General features: G+C 37.7%; 1 protein-coding gene across 4 annotated transcripts in view; it reads right to left on the reverse strand.

The window, feature by feature from the left end:
• arnt2 (aryl-hydrocarbon receptor nuclear translocator 2) overlaps positions 1-15978 on the reverse strand; it is a 51325-nt gene extending 35347 nt beyond the window's left edge. For 2 of the 4 annotated variants that reach the window (XM_058078311.2, XM_078792561.1), the window contains exons 1-5: positions 15280-15978; positions 13209-13390; positions 6895-7006; positions 4050-4097; positions 1100-1147 (exon numbers count right to left, since the gene is read on the reverse strand). In XM_058078311.2, the coding sequence (XP_057934294.1) occupies positions 1100-1147; positions 4050-4097; positions 6895-7006; positions 13209-13239 (239 nt within the window). In that variant the 5' untranslated portion in view covers positions 13240-13390; positions 15280-15978. Of the gene's footprint in view, positions 1-1099; positions 1148-4049; positions 4098-6894; positions 7007-13208; positions 13453-15279 lie in introns of those variants that run through there. The other 2 variants (XM_058078312.2, XM_078792555.1) reach the window with 2 other exon arrangements.
• Positions 15979-16776: the final 798 nt, after the last annotated feature.

The raw sequence follows: 16776 nt of genomic DNA on the forward strand, positions 1-16776 counted from the left end.
CATGTAATTATGTGATTTAATGTTTCAAAACATGACATGGACAATAAAAAAATCATACAAAGCTTTAAAAAATAAAAATGACAAATAAAAGTGTGTTGTGACTTTGGAAAATGTGTGTCCCGGGTTGAGACCACTGAGAACTCTTGCTCAAAATACATTTTTTAAAACATGATTAGAGCTCTCGAGACATGAAATAACACTCATATAGTCACCTTTCCACTCTTATTACCCAACATAGTGGACATAATAAGAGAAAAAAGCCGTTTAAGACTTGTGCTCTGAATGTGTTGCTAAATGTGCACCGATGCTAGCAGAGCTGAGTGTAGGTCAATTAGGGCTGAGGGGTTCAGACTTGAGTTTAAGTTGCCGTGGGTTACGACTGTAACTGTAGCGTTTGTTGTGATATCATTCAAACCTGCAAAGCCTGTTGTTCCGATGATCAGGTCTGGTGCTTGTGTCTCACACCCAACATTACTGACCAGTGTGGACAATACATAACATGACCTTAAATGTGCGTATTTTCGACTAATAGGCCGTGATGGAGTCAGGTCACAAAATTTTAAGCGTTATATTGCAAGGTATTTCTGTATTGTTTGCATTTCAGGAGTCGAGTTATTTTGATATTTTTTTCTTACATTTTTGAGACAGATTAGGGCTAGGGTTTTCACTGATACACACTTAACGTAAATATTACGTAAATATTCTGTGTTATTATATATTCAGTGAATATGTTTTTCCAGAAACAACTTCAAAACAAATGGTAGAATGATCTGCGCATAGTCTCAAAAACAGTCTATTTTTCTAAAAGATTATCTAAGATACCAAAGAAATATAGACAATAATAATGATAATAATAATATAACAATATTCAAGTTTAAAATGACATCATCATGCTTCCACGGTACCTGTATTGGCCATTTGGTACACATTTGTACTTCCTGTATGTTTGAATGAAGAACGCTATTCAGACGTTTGTCAAAAAGGGACATCCAGGAATAAAATCCTGACTCGTTGGTTGTTTAGTTTGACTTCAGGGCAGGGTTAAACTGCAGGGTGTACATCCTCAATATCCTCTTTGGCTTCAGCTATCTTGGCCTACCTGGCGTATCTCTCCTTATCCCCACCAGGTATCTGATCATCATCATACCTACAAGAAGAGAAAAAAACCATACAATTAATTTCAGTGTGTGCTGTTGCTAGGGAAAAATCTTTGAGGTATTTTTGTGCATGGGAGAAGAAAGTGAGATGTGAATAAACATGGTGGAATTAGCAGTGGTTTAAAAAAAAAAAAAAGATGCTAATGACTGGTGCAATGGGTGCAATGAAAAAAGTTGTTTGTTCCACGAATAATAAAATACAAATCCACACACAATTCAACTCATATTTGCGTCTTCAAGGTAATATCAAATAATAGTCAGTGCCCAAGATCATTTACTTTCTTATATAGAGAAGTGGTTGAATGCATTTAACTGTATTTACTGATATACTGTATTTAAAGTAGATTTTTATAAAAGCACCAGCTGACCAGAAGTCATTTTACACATACAAATTTATATATGTTTTTAATATTATATAAGTGCCAGATGACAAGAGATCAATTGTAATGTATTAAATTTGTTATATTAATAAATATTTAACACCAGATGACATGAGAAATAACATAATATAGTGAATTTTTTTTATTTATACTTTTAAAAATATTTTTATACTAGATGCAATTGAATCAGTTTAATGAATGTCATTTAAGTAAATTTTTGATTAATTTTTACACAGCACAAGGAAATTCATTTAATCAATGTAATGTGAATAATTAATGTACATATTAATTATATGTAGCGCTAGATGACAAGAGAATTAATTTAACAACATTTGAAAATTAAAAATTTCATTTTATTTCTGCAATTCTATTTTTATGTGCAGCACAAGATGACAATGTAATTTAAAACATTATTTAATTAACTTCTTTTGATTTAAAAAAAACATTTTTAGTAATGTTTTTATTTCTTTTGGCTTTTTCCTGATTATGGAGTCACCACAGCAGAATAACTAATTGAATACATTTTTAGAATTTATTTATTTATTCATGTTCAATTTAATGTTCATCACATTATTTTTTTCCAGGAATTGAATCTAACTTTTTTTGTTATTATAAGTCTTTCTATTGCATTCTATTATGAAAGTCTGTCACAATTGACTACAGTGTGCACGTGCGTGCTTTTGTCAGTCAAATTATCCTAACCCACAAACACACACTGTACTCGTATATACGTATGTGGACCACGAACGGAACACAAGAGGCACCATTGCATTAGTGCATGTGTTTGTGTCGCACACTGCAATGTCTTAGAAAAGCCACCTTTTGAATGTATCCATACATGAATTACCACGATTGTCAATAATTAGTGTTGGTTCAACCTACAATTCTTTGTCAACCATGACAGAATTATGATCACCGTATCAATAAAAGCATTATTTACCCAAGTTCTTTGAAATATACTTGGCCCTTGGCACATTCTAGAAAATATAACTTTACAAGAAAACACAAAACAACAACACTAAAAATGGAAAAACTTGGTAATCTAATGAGAAAAAGTTGTAATTTTATAAAGACAAATGCCATTTTAGTACAATAAAACTTAAATATTAAAGAAAGTATTAAAAGAGAATATTATAAAAAAACAAAGAAAATATAAAAAGTTGTCATTTTTGGAAAATTAGGGTGCGGAAAAAGTTAGAATGTTACAAGAAAAACAACAAAAAAACAAAAACAACCAGTAGAAGTAAAAAAAAAATGCTGGAATTTTACAAGAATTAAGTCAAAATATTAACAGAAAATTATTAAAAGAAAAAAATAATCAGTTTAACAGCATAGGGTTATGCTTATGAGAATCAAAACAAAGTTGAAGTTTTTAAGCTACAATATTACAGGAATAAAGTGAAACTATTGTGGGAATACAGTCATAATGTTACAAGAAGAAAACTTAATCATTATTTCAGTTAAAAACAGTTAAAGAAAATGGTGGGGAAAGCAAATTATATATTATATATAATCATATTAATAATACGCTTTTTCCCCTTGAACACATTGCTGAGATTAAGTTTTTATTTTAAATATACATGTTGCTTTAAAAACTATCAAAGTGGCCCTTGCATCTTTTCATTTTTCAGTCCTGGCCCTCGCTGGAAAAAACTTGGATGAAGAATAATCTGTCAAAGGTGTGTTGCATCATGACGTGGATCCATCAACCCTTACCACAGCATATCAAAAACACGGTGCACGCGTCACCTCCACCTCATTTTCTATCAAAGTCTCCAGACATGAGTGACTGATACTCTCACTGACAGGGCGTCGGCATTCATCCACTGCCAAGGTCTCAGCAGGCGTTTCACAAGCTTCCGTACGTGTCATGCAACTTTCAACACAGAACGTTCAGTTCCTCTTGGGATCAGCAACATCTTCATGTAACTTAAACCATGTCCAGGGGAACACGGATGCTTCCAAAAACACACATTTTCACACCAAAAATGTAGTTTTAGTCTAATAAGTCTACCACTAGAAAACCAAAATAGAAAAATATTCATTTTTCAAATATCCGTGTTGGAATGGACATAGCCTTAATAGGAACCGCACAGAAGGTTCATCCTCTAGGATTGTAGGAAACGTATATAAAACCATAGGAAACGTATATAAACCCAACAAAAAGTTGCGATGTTTGAAGCAAAAATAAAAGATGATCCCTGAGTTCTGATGTGACGTCAAAGAAAAGTGATTTATGAAGTGATCACAAGCCAGTTAACCGACATGAGGGTATCTGTAGAGGCAAATGTCGACTTCAAGGTGCTCATATTAAGCCACCAAAAATTAAAATACTTCAGATCAACCTGAGATTAGATGACTTTATAGCTACACAAAAGGTCCCGACACAGAAGGACCGAGATAGTTTTATATAGTAATATTTGCACTGTACCAATAATCTAACAGTACCCACAGATACCCTCAAATAGGAAGCGCCATATCTTTGAAGGACATCAGCTTCCTTTGTGCTCACCTTGAAAATTTGCTTGGTCCCTCTCCGTCCTCGTCATCAAAGTCCATTCTGAGAAACAATCACAGCAAACATTTTAGTTTTTGTAATGTCCATTGAGTGAATATAGTGTGTATATAGTGTATTTAATAATATATTTAATTTAAAATATAAACAACAATAAGTGGTGTACATTTCTTATCACTTGAGTCACAATTTTGATGACTTTGGACTCGACTTGACAATATAATCAGGACTTGCAACGCTACTTTGACTTTGAATCAATAGCCATGTATACATAAACCCAAATATTCCAATTCCATTCGGGTCATTTGCTGAAACAGAAAGAATGTAACCTTTGTATACGCCTCATTCCAAAAGAAAAGTGCCAATCCGAATGAATATATAATGGGATTCACGGGGGTGGAATATTCCTTTCCCCAATCCGATTGAGGGATCTTGTACCCGCTCAAACGGAAAGTTGTCAGACTGCGTTCTTCTTCGTGTTGTTTTTCTTTTTCTGTTTATTGGCGGTTGGGAAGCAGCTTTGGTGTGCATTAGCGCCATCTGTGGAACAGAATCTAAACCCTTCTATACGCCATTCACAAGTCCAGTTTTATTCAAAAAGAAAATACATATCTATATAAAACATGTGCCCAGCTTAATTATAAAATATTAGCAAGATTGAACTTTATCTTTTCCTGTTCCCGGGTGCGTTCTTTCAGCGAATGCTGAGATATGACGTAACACGCAGCTCCAGACGTTCTTCCCTTTTAAAAAATGGAGGCCAGCAATCGGCACTGGACTGCTGCGGAAGGTTTGTTTTTGATTCAAACTAAATTTCAAGACTGGATGAACGGAAAACTGAGAATACGGAGTTATTCCAACAAGTGAAAGAAAAACTGGAGGAAGTCGGTATCACGTGATGTTGGTGTTTACGCTTTACTGGGCATGCCCCATTGACTATTCTGGTTGATTATAGCGGCGCATGGAGACACGCCATTGGAATATTCCTTTCCATGTATACCATTGCTTTCGGAAAGGTCATTCGGAAAGAGAAAAACTCCTTATGTAAACGTGGCTATTGACTTGGGATATGACTCGGACTTAAGGCTTCAAAACACTTTTCAGTGAAAGTGTTGTGTAAAATGTGTTCCCATTGAAAGTATTCAACTAACGTGATTATGTCATATTTTCTCTTGCAATCTGCCTCATCAAAGCATCATTAATGTCCAATCAGGTTTAAGAACAACAAACGTGTGGATTACATTTATGTGCACTGACTAAAATCCTTATATGTGATATTATTTTCACAATAAAACAATTCAAAATGTAGTCATTGTATTTGTTGATTGTTCCATTGTTACATTTCAAACCTCTGTGACTTCGGCCTTGACTTGGATTTTGCAAATCTTAAATAAAAGACTTGAGACTTACGTGGCACTTTAATGCACCTGGCCTACCAGAGAATAAAAACACGTAGCAGGAAGGCTCAGTGTTACCAACATAGAGAGTTTGTCACTGTAGTTAACGAGTAATCAGACTCTTCTAGTTACTCATTTTCAAAAGGTCTGACATGAAAGAAAGCATAGTACTCCAGTGGTGTGTGATCAGCCCCCGCAAAGCCTTCTTACTAGCATAAAAACTATCGGAAACACTGACCTACATTCACAACTACAATTCCATGTTCCATGAAATTGTACTCATATATTCCCAACAGTCTATTATCTTCATTTACTCAGCATGTAACTTGGCTGTACTACTTCCAGTAGTGTATGTTAGATTTTCTTGTCCAATCAGATTTCAGACCGTATCAACGTAATCTGCCCAGGGCCTTTAGAATCGGGGGTGCTGGCCCATATCACATACACACCATTAGCCTGACACGGCCAGTTGGCCTACAATAAGGATTTTTTCCATCTTCTGATTGGTTGATTTCAACGGGGAACACGCTAACCATCCCCTCCTTCACTTGGAGGCCCCCCTGTCATAACAGTGCTTATGCATGATCAAGCAGACAGCTTTACGCTACAGCACACTGGAGGGAACGATCGTGTGTCTATGGATGGACCTGCATCGTACATGCACGGAACTGAAATCAAACAAGGCAGGACCAGTCCCCGATGCCCAGGTGTCATGTTTATGATCCACGTTTGGATTGTTTGTGTAGGTTGCGATTGTCATGCATGGGTTAAATGTGCTGCATTGGCCACTGGGGATTATAATAACAAGTACTGATCTGTACACATACGAACATTTTAAAGCACCCCGCTGTGATTTATTTATGGAATCACCACGATAAAGTATAGTCGGAAAATGACATTTCCATGTCAAAGCCGTTTATGGTCCCAAATGTCTTGCTCTCAGAATTGTAATCATTATTTGAAAAGAAACGCATATAAATATACCGTCTTAAGAGGACTCCATAACTGTACATTAAAGTCCTTTAACAAGAAGTGGTGATGCCATTTCTAAACTACCATAAGTCTTCAACTATTTGTGCATTTCAAAATAATTCTAACTTTCCAGTGATATACATGTCATTATGGTAATCCCAGGGATTGTGTTACAGAAGCTCCAAGAGGACAAGGTAAAGTGGGGGTTTGTTTCCGAAGAACCAAGGTAGGTTTTAATCAAATATTTTGGTATTTCTTACAGTCGGTTTTCGTGTTGTGTTCCTTTTGTCAAGTTTTTGATTGAAGTTACAGAATGTAACATCTTCTACTGTAATATTGACTACTGGTAAAAATATATATATATATTTAATTTTGAGGTAGCAAAGCAGGTTGTAGTAATTATTTGCTCATATGTGATCTGAGGATGCCCGAGTGTTCTTTCAGGGTCCTTCATCGACAGAAATGACACTCACCCTCCTGATCTTCTCTTTCCTCCTCTGCCTGGCATGGCACCACCCATCCTTACTGGACCCGACCCAACTGCACCCGGCATCGCGACTGTCCCAGGCAGCTCATTGGCCATCTCTGCAGATCACAACACAAACATTATGCATTTATCATCACACTAGCGGCACATGAAATTATATTTACATTCAAGCAAAATCAAAACATCTGTGGGCAGCAAACCGCTCCTTTCGGTGTCATTTTGGAATAATTCTATACCCAACTTAGATGTAAACAGAGTTTTCATCAGTAAAACACCATATTGCATTGATTTACACAGACCTATATACTCTAGCCTGAAGCATCACAGAACAGCAAATACACAACTGATGTTATGATGTCCACACACATTCCCTATTCATTCAGTTCTGAAGCCAGTGAAGAACCAGTTGGCAGGCCACAAGTCCACTTACATGTCAGCGTGCCGTTGAACATTGGCAATATGAGCATCATCTGTATGCCAAATAGCCCTCCACACTTATCTATTTACCTGTGATTCTCTCACTCTATTATTTTTCCCCTGACTCATCATCCCGTCCTATCACGATCCACTCTGTTAATCATTGTGCCAAGTGCAATGCATAAAGTAGCACAGTTAACATTTCATTATAATGTGTATTCCCTTGTTCCACAGACGCATACTTGTAGAAACACAATAACAGAGATCATTTGGTCTGCAGCCATCTTTTCTTCTTTCATAGGTTAGAGACCAACAACAGAAGGCTCTCCATTTCCTGGCAGGAAAAGCCACAAAACACTGCTACCATTATTCCAAACGGGCACCCTTCGTCTTTCACTTTGCCAGGAGTGCAAGCCTTCAAGACAGTCACATCCAGTATTGTTAGATTTCTGTACATACCTCATGTCATTCTCTCAATGTCTGAGCAAAAACTATCTAATTTTTTTATCAACACAAAAACATCATAATCCGTGAGACATGTAACCAGGAAGAGTTTGCATGTGTGGAATGGGCAGATTGCGCTTTTGCATGCATTCATTGCTTTAGTTAAAATGACCACTTTTGATTGTCTTATGTTACTTTGTAAAGACAGGGTGTAGTAGTTATAGTATTGCTGTTTTTGGTCACATACTGTTTAATTATTTGGTCTTTTGGTCTGAGTCCGGCACCCTTACTAGGAATGCTTTTGAATGCCGTGCTCTATACAATATTTATTTCAAATCCAAACACCACAGTAGTTTATATCGGAGGAATCGCTTACTTACTCGGATCAGTCTAACCACTTGAATCGATAAGGCCAATGCTGTTTTTCAAACAGTTCTGTGGGCCGGAATTATTTCCCATAGGAAAATTAGCTTTGTTTTTTTGTATATTCCAGTTCTTTGTGATAGGTGAAAAAGTGCATCACTAGTATTAACTTCGGTCTTTGTTATATTATAAATACTTATAAATTATATAAATTTTATATTATAAATTATATAAATTGTTCGCCTTCTCTTGAAAAAAATATCCAAAAAGTCTCTTTTCGTAATATTACTTTATTTTGTTTAGTTTCTTTGTCATTATATTATAACTTTAAAATAAATAAATAATATATATATATATTATATATATATATATTTAAACTCTATTCTACTAAAATTGCGACTTTATTGCTCGTTAAAATACAAGTTTTTTGTCTTCAAACATGGATTTTACTCTTGTAAAATTACAGCTATTTTTCCCCTATTTAATTTTGCTTCTTGCTAATTTTGATAATCTATGATAATCATGACTTTATTCCCATCATATTTTTACTTTATTCTTGTGAGATTCAAATTTTTTCTGCAACCTAATTTTCCAAACGATTATAAAAATATGATAAAATATTTAATATATATTTAATGTGTCAACTTCATGCTACTAAAATGTTACTTTTTCCTGGTAATATTACGTTACTCTCATAAAAATGTACCTTTTCTCCTTAGAAAACAACTTTTTTTATATTTTGACTTTATTCTTGTAAATTTACTGCTGAATTTTCCATTTTTGCTGATTCTTGGGAAAGAGGGCACCCATTGAATATAATAGTTGGGGACACACTGATCCTTGTTATTTGACAGATTTGGACACATCCACACTGAAGCCCTGAAATGGTCTTTGTTCCTGCAAAGCACGCAACCCTCATTAGATCATTTCACATGTCACGTGTCACATGCTCTTACACCAATTGGATCTGGGTGATGGCCAGATGGAGATAATCCTCCAGTGACACAGCGTTCCTGCTCTGAAGTCACTGCACCTCACTATACTGCTGTGCAAGGGGGAACGGCACAGCTGATCTTGGCTCTAGACTGATCTTGGATCTAACTAACTAACTTTGTCAAGGCGACGACAGCAACAGGAGCAGCATTAAGCGTTACTTAGGTCTAACTGGGCGTCATCGCCCGACAAATGCATGCATCTGAATGGGAATGACATGACAACGCAACATAGTCATCGTCAGAAGCCAGTTTCCATGCCATATCCATGTATAACCTTTCTCTTGTGTAACTTTCCATTATGTGGCATCCATCCAACACCGCATAGGTGTGATTGCACATACGTAGCTTGTGTGCAAATCACCATCCTGACGGTTACTTTAATTCTATATTCATTTGCATCCACAATGACGTAACAAAGGGAGAACATGGTTGACCTGTTTTCAGATAGGCGCTCCAAGAAGCTCATTGGCTCGTTAGAAGACACTTATACCGCTTCATTTTCTTATGCTGACATTTCCACCTGTGGTCCTTTCTGCTGGTCATTCACTAGAGTTCACAGCTCTTGTGTACAATGACGAGTGAGAGTGTGTGCCGTGCTCGAAATACGCGTCGTGCGCACTGATTTCAACAGTGGTGCCAAGCTGATGGACGAGTGCCCGTATTTTGTCTCCTCTCCGGGTTGCCAAGGGCACAGAAGAAGGGATTGGCTGCATCTGCAGTTCAGAAGGCAGCGGATGCGGCTGGAAGGGCCCAGCAGTGGCGGGCAAACCTGCTTTTCAGTCAGGTTTTCAGTTAATGTGTGAAGACTAGAAATAAATGCATCGTGAAATACCCAAAAAAAAAGTTGTGGATACATTTAAACTTCATTGAATTCAGTCAATATGGCAAAGATAATTACACATAATTCCTCAATAGTTTTGTACATAAACTGAGTAATATCTCGGTGAAAATAGCTACATAGCATTTATGAATTATGTCCAGTTAGCATTTGCTATAAAACATTAAAGATACTGTATACCGGAGATTAAAAAGGATTATGCAAATGGAAATGCAGCCATAGTTAAGGCAGTATATTAAAAAGCTTTCAGCTATTTTCATACTTCATGAAATAGCAGTTTAACAAACGGACTTGGAAGAAATACATTTTTATTATTGAGTTCATGACGCAAAGCGCAGCCACAAAACAAAGTAACCGCTACAAGTGAACAGATAACTTTTGTGATGGATACAGGCGTCTTTCTGCTGAGTTATTTATCCATAATCTGAAAAATAACGATGAAAATTGCATTATTTGTGCATACCTGCTGATATCTGTTCTCCGAGTGACAGTTATGATGCAGGTGACACCGAACTAACACTACCTTCTCCATAATGGGCACTCCTGAGAAAGCATACATTGTCCATCCATACGCTGTATTAAGTAACAATGTTTTGCAAAAATCAGTAACTGATATAAGTAACTGCAATAAAAAAGGCATTTCTGTAGAAGAAACTGTTAGTGGTTTAGACGTTATTATGTTCATTAACTTGAAATATTGAAGGTAATTCATTGGTTCATTTATTTTATACTAATTCCAGGTAAAAAAGGTGTATTTTGCATGGTGACATTAGGATAAAGTTTGGCATAAGCACTGATAAATAGGTAAGTTATAATAGTACATATCTTTTATTTCACTCTGATGTTGGCATCCATTCCTTTCAAGTCTCCATATCCATTTCATAGCAAATTGAAGGGGAAAGTTTAACAATGATAATAAAGCAGTATGCGTCCAAAATATGTTTAACATTGACGTCTGTTAGAAGTAGAACATTTTGTAACATTGCCTTATAGTTGTATGAGCAACAAGTGGTTGGTTTTGGAAATATCACCTACTTTGGGCTGCGTGTACATGTGTGGGTGCGTTTGCTGTGGTTTACAAGTGTCTCTGAATGCAGTGGCAACTTGTGTCGGAGGAGTTATGTAATGCACCTGAATGCACCATTTTTGAAAAAGCTGGAGCAGCATGGACAGCAGTTTGCGAGTGTCTATTATCTGACTTGGAATAAATAATTCCATGGAGTCCCAACTCTAAAAGAACCACTACCTCCTTCTTAATAGTATCTAAAATACAAAAATACATACAACCATCAATAAAGCCTCGTTTGACTTATTTGTGGATATGCACACAGATCAGGGAACAACTTGCCTGTCTCCTTCCTGCTGCGGTCTCCTCACACTGTGAGGCGTTCCGGTGCACTCGCGACCCCCCTATGGTAATTGATGTACCCCTGGTACCCCACTCTGGGAACCACTGGTCTATGATATTGTAGTATATTTCATTATTACAGTTGTTGGCTTAGCAAATGAGAGATCAAGCACACATGTCAGCTAAAATGAGGGAATGCCAAACTTTTTGGTATGTTAACAGAATATGGGCATGGCTAAAACAACAACACTATCTTTCCATGCACACAATGCAGTGTTCCCCCACACATTGTTTTATATATGGCGGCCTGCTACTATTCAGTTGTGGACCACCACCTAACACTACAGTCTCATTCTCAAACAAAATATAATGGAGTTGTGTGTGCGGCTTGTGAAGCAATTCCATACAGTCAATGGCATCGTAACTCTGCCGTTGGGAGGCACTTCAGCTTGCTTGCTTCAGTTTGCAAGCAATAGTCAACCACTACATAGCTATACAGCATGGTATATAAACAGACCAGCACGGTGGACAAAAAAAACAATAGTCTTACTCAAAAGTGTGAGCCAAAAAATAAACGTGGAACAAGTAAATTAACACAGAGCAAAAAATGAACCACAAGTGTATGTGGGTAACAATAGTACAACAGAACTTTGACTGTTATTTACAAAGTGCCTGCAAGGTTATGTCAACTCCCCCTTGATATATCGTGATATAACAGGTATGTTATTGTTCAAATCAACATCAATATGAATGTTCACCTCTCTGGGTTATGCACAAAATGAAATCAACATATGCAAGTCAATAATCCCATATTCTCTTAAGGTTTAAAAACTAATTGGACGATGACGTCATCTAGTCACCCCTGAACTCAACACCACAGATAGATTGTGGTCCTGTGGGAAAGACTGCATGGCATAACGACACAGAAGCATAAATCAGTCTTTACTTCTTAATGATTTCCCTACATTTTAACAAGGCCACAAATGCTAAAAAGAAATGGAATGTTACTATTACTCAAATATCAAGTTACACCGTGTTTACTCTTTACCCATTTCACAAAAAGTGCAAAAATGCTAAAAAGAATGTTTGTGATTTCCAATCAATAAATCTTCTTTGATTTAAAGTACATTTGTGTTACAAGCATGAAGAATGTAAACATATACTATCTTTCAGATGAATTAGTCGTATTCTACCCAAAAACATCACTAATGCCTATGTACTATAACCTCCATCATTTCACTTCAAATGGATCTGAATGCTTATGGCTTAAACTGTACTTATATAGTGACATTAATCCCTTGAAATGTTTGTTTATATTTTGGGATCAATAAAAACTAGCCCCCAGGCCACACATTGGACACCAGTGGTTTAGTTTATGTTGTGTCCATCGTGTAACTTTCAACCATTAAACAGTTTTTTTATATATTTTATCATCAGCAGGCAAGAATGTTTTAAGTACATTTGTTATAAAGAGTATATATTTACACGTAGGACTACTGTAGAAAATACAAGAGCTAAGAAATGCGAACAAGTAGAATATGCAAAATAATCTTTGTGTCCCTAAGAGATGAAACCAATGAGGAGAGCGTTTTACGACGAACACAAAGCTACACGACGACAAAGAGTTCATTGGAATGACATCTTTAGGAAGGCTTTTTGATCGAAGTATTCGTTGAAATATGAAGAAAAGGAGTGTTTCTGTGGGGGGAAGGGATGGATGCTGCAGCCAGGCTTCGGCGGCCTGGCGGCGGCTTCGAGCCTCCTTCGTCCTCCATAGTCTCCACAACAACACGGTCATTATTCAACTATCGTCGGCAAAACACGACCAAACATACTACAAAACACAAGAAAACGCGATCAAACATAGCACAAAACACAAAGCTGTGCCGACTTACCCGACGGATTGACGGCGGCGGGAGTCGCCATGATGGTGGTCGGAGAGAAGAAGCGGCGTCAGCGGTGTGGATGACGCAGAAGAAGGAGCACACAGTCCGGCCACACAGCCTCCAAACACCGCAGGCTTGGCACGCTAGCTTCGCTAGATCCGCCTCTCATCCGCTAACAAGCACCAACCTCCCTGATGGATGATGATGACGCGAATACTGATTCATTGTGTGGAAAATGCACATTTAACGCAATATATCGTGAAAGCAAACACCGCGAGATGTCCAATCTGAATAAATGATTATGAAACACATTAAAAGCATCATTTTATTTGTTTATCAGGGACAATGAAAACATTGTTACACATAAAACAACACACTACACAGATTATGTGGATATATTTTTAGACAAGCCTAATTGGGCTTTTCTAGTTATGTTTATACATATATACATTAACTACATACATAAAATAATTCAAATTACAGTGGAGCCTTGGTTAGCGTCATTCATTCATTCCATAGTCCGACTCTAACCGAAATTAACTCATTCGTTTCCATAAGAAGTCATGTAAATCCAATCATTCCAGAAAGCCCAAAACACTTTATGTAGTTTTACATTCAGAAAACAATTCAAGATACATATAAATGAAATAAATAAATGATAATTTAAAAGGAAACTGCACTTTTGGGGGGAACTTTGCCCATCATCCATAAAAATAGCTCAGAAACAGCTAACATGTGGGGGCTAACAATGCATGCCAGCAGTGTTCTATTTACACAACTGTATATAAAGCAACTAACACAAAACTATTTTATGGCACGGTTGCGGAACACAGACAACCAAATTATTTGTAAAGTTTTAGCCCACATTCCATGTTTTGTTTGTACTGTGTTGAGATATCATATGCTATGTGCTCCATCTATCAAAATCGATATCATGGTGTCCAAACTAGTGGTGTGTCACTCATGAACGAACGGGTCAAAAGAACTAGTTATTTTTTGTGAACGGAATGAACAAGGTCACCGACCCTAAAATACCCGTTCAGTTGCAAATGCTTTTTTTTTGATTGGCTGGGTCAGTTCACTGTTCCTTTTGCAGGGCGGCACTATCTGCGTGCTTGCCTGTCTTATCCTAGCGCCTCGTTCTGTGGGTGGGTGGGGCTAGCTGACTGAAAGACCGAGACCGAGAGATTGATCGACACTTGCCGGCCGTTCATTCATGACAGACAGTCGGTCATGAATTGAAACTAGTTCTTTTGACCTGTTCGTTCATGAACGACACACCACTAGGGAAGATCAATTGACTGAAATTACCATAATGAACGGATCTTTTTACTGAATAAACTATGCCGCTTATCCTCTCTAGAGTCGCGTGTATGCTGGAGGCTTTCCCAGCTGTCTTTGGGCAGGGGTACACCCTGGACTGTTTTAAGTATAGTCAAATATTGTAAAACTCAACAATTTTTAAGTTGATGTTACTCAATTGTTTGAGTAAATCAAACCCATTTTAAATGTGCTTAAATAAATTAAGCCTATTCCATCTTAATTCGGGCTGGGGGAAAGGTAGGACTGGTCGCATACATTCATACCTATGGACAGTTTAGTCACCAATTAACATGCAAACTCCACACATCCCAAGTGGAGATTCAAACACAGATCGAGGCAACATGGATACCCCCCTCCAATAGGCTCATCACCCATATTCATTCATTCATTTTCTACCGCTTTTTCCTCACGAGGGTCGCGGGGGGTGCTGGAGCCTATCCCAGCTGTCTTCGGGCGAGAGGCGGGGTACACCCTGGACTGATCGCCAGCCAATCACGGGGCACATATAGACAAACCTATGGACCTATGGACAATTTGGTCGCCAATTAACCTAGCATGTTTTTGGAATGTGGGAGGAAACCGGAGTACCCGGAGAAAACCCACACGTGCACGGGGAGGACATGCAAACTTCACACAGAGATGCCCGAGGGTGGAATTGAACCCTGGTCTCCTAGCTGTGAGGTCTGCGCACTAACCACTAGACCGCCGTGCCGCCCATCACCCATATTCTTCTTCTTAAAATTCTTTACAATCTTACATGTATGTCCCTGAGGTCCTTCGACAGCTCTTTGGTCTTGCCCATGGTGGTGGAGAGGTTTGAATGGAAGCGTGTTTGTGTGACAGGTGTGTTTAATCCACATAATGAGTTGAAATTAGGAGTACTTTCTTAAAGGGACAGGGCTCATTTGATCGTTCCATGGAAACATGTAGTCTGGTGTTTGGTCAAAGATCAAATACTTATTTTCCCCACTGTACATGGACTGAAACGAGTCGACAAAGAAGAAGAATTAAAGAAAAGACTGGAACTGGTAGCTCACATTGCGTTTGATTTCCCATTCAATGAGGTCCTACCGAAGGCCTTTCAGTGCTCATCCACCAGGAAACCGTTCACAATTCACCAACTCTCAGTGTGACAAAACCGGCTAAATTGTACAGAGATAAAAATATCTAGTCGTGGGTTGAAGTCAAGGTTACATTGACGAGTCCGCAGGGTTTTAAAGGTCATGATGAAGGTAGATACACCACATTATGGTAATGAGGATGCCTCAACACTCGGAGAATGTCAAACAGATTGAATTTACCTTGATAGCTGAACTCTGACTGCTTTCACTCTTTCACCTCCGCTTTACTGTCTCCTTCAGCCTTTTCACATACAAGAGTCAGTGTTGCTCATTTTTGTAAAAACGTGTCCCGATACACAAACTTACATTACAGTTATGTGATGACATTCACTACAATTACAATACCATTCATTTCCACATACTACAGTATTAATTGGCCCTGTACCCTAGAAACCGCCCATGAATGATATGGGAAAAGGCCGAAATGATACTGTGTCAAAGCCCAGGGCAGTGATACTGATAAAATATAGAGTTTAACCATGTCTAGTATCAGCCCCCGTAGCTGTCCACTCAGAGCGTGCTGCTCTGGTATCGTGCCCGTGAAACAATCAATCAGTCACCAAAAAACCCAAACTTGATTAATGGAACTTTAATTGTTAGACATTGATAAGATAAGACTGTTGATAAAATATTATTGTTGAAATATTTTTGCAATTATTGTGTTTACACTGTTTAGATATAATACATGTAATAAACTGAACATTTTCTGGAAACAAAATGGTATTTTGATTAAATAGTACGTGATAATAAGCTCATGATTAAATAGAATGTGATAATAAGATCATCACATGGTTTGTCTGGTATCAGGCCCAGTATCATGCCCCCAAGTGTCAGTATCAGCGGTCTCGGGGTGATACTGACACTTGGGGGCATGATACCTATAACTCCAGCACGATACCTTTGACAACATTTGTCTAACTGCTGATGAATCCGTGAATAAAAACATGCTACTGTCATGTACCGATCTATAAAACTAGTCTAGCCCAGGGGCCGGTGGGGCCACTTGTGTCCCGTTTGTGTTTACTGACACACACAAATTGAAGCATGTCTACTTTGTGTCAGAATATTAGCAAGGAGGACAAGGACCACGCTGATAAGAGTTGTTTGCCCTTCAGTAATGCCTCATTTGTTGT

The sequence above is a fragment of the Doryrhamphus excisus genome, linkage group LG1 (assembly GCF_037039965.1).
Source record: "Doryrhamphus excisus strain RoL-2023G ecotype Guam linkage group LG1, RoL_Dexc_Guam_v1.1, whole genome shotgun sequence".
Classification (NCBI taxonomy): Eukaryota; Metazoa; Chordata; class Actinopteri; order Syngnathiformes; family Syngnathidae; genus Doryrhamphus; species Doryrhamphus excisus.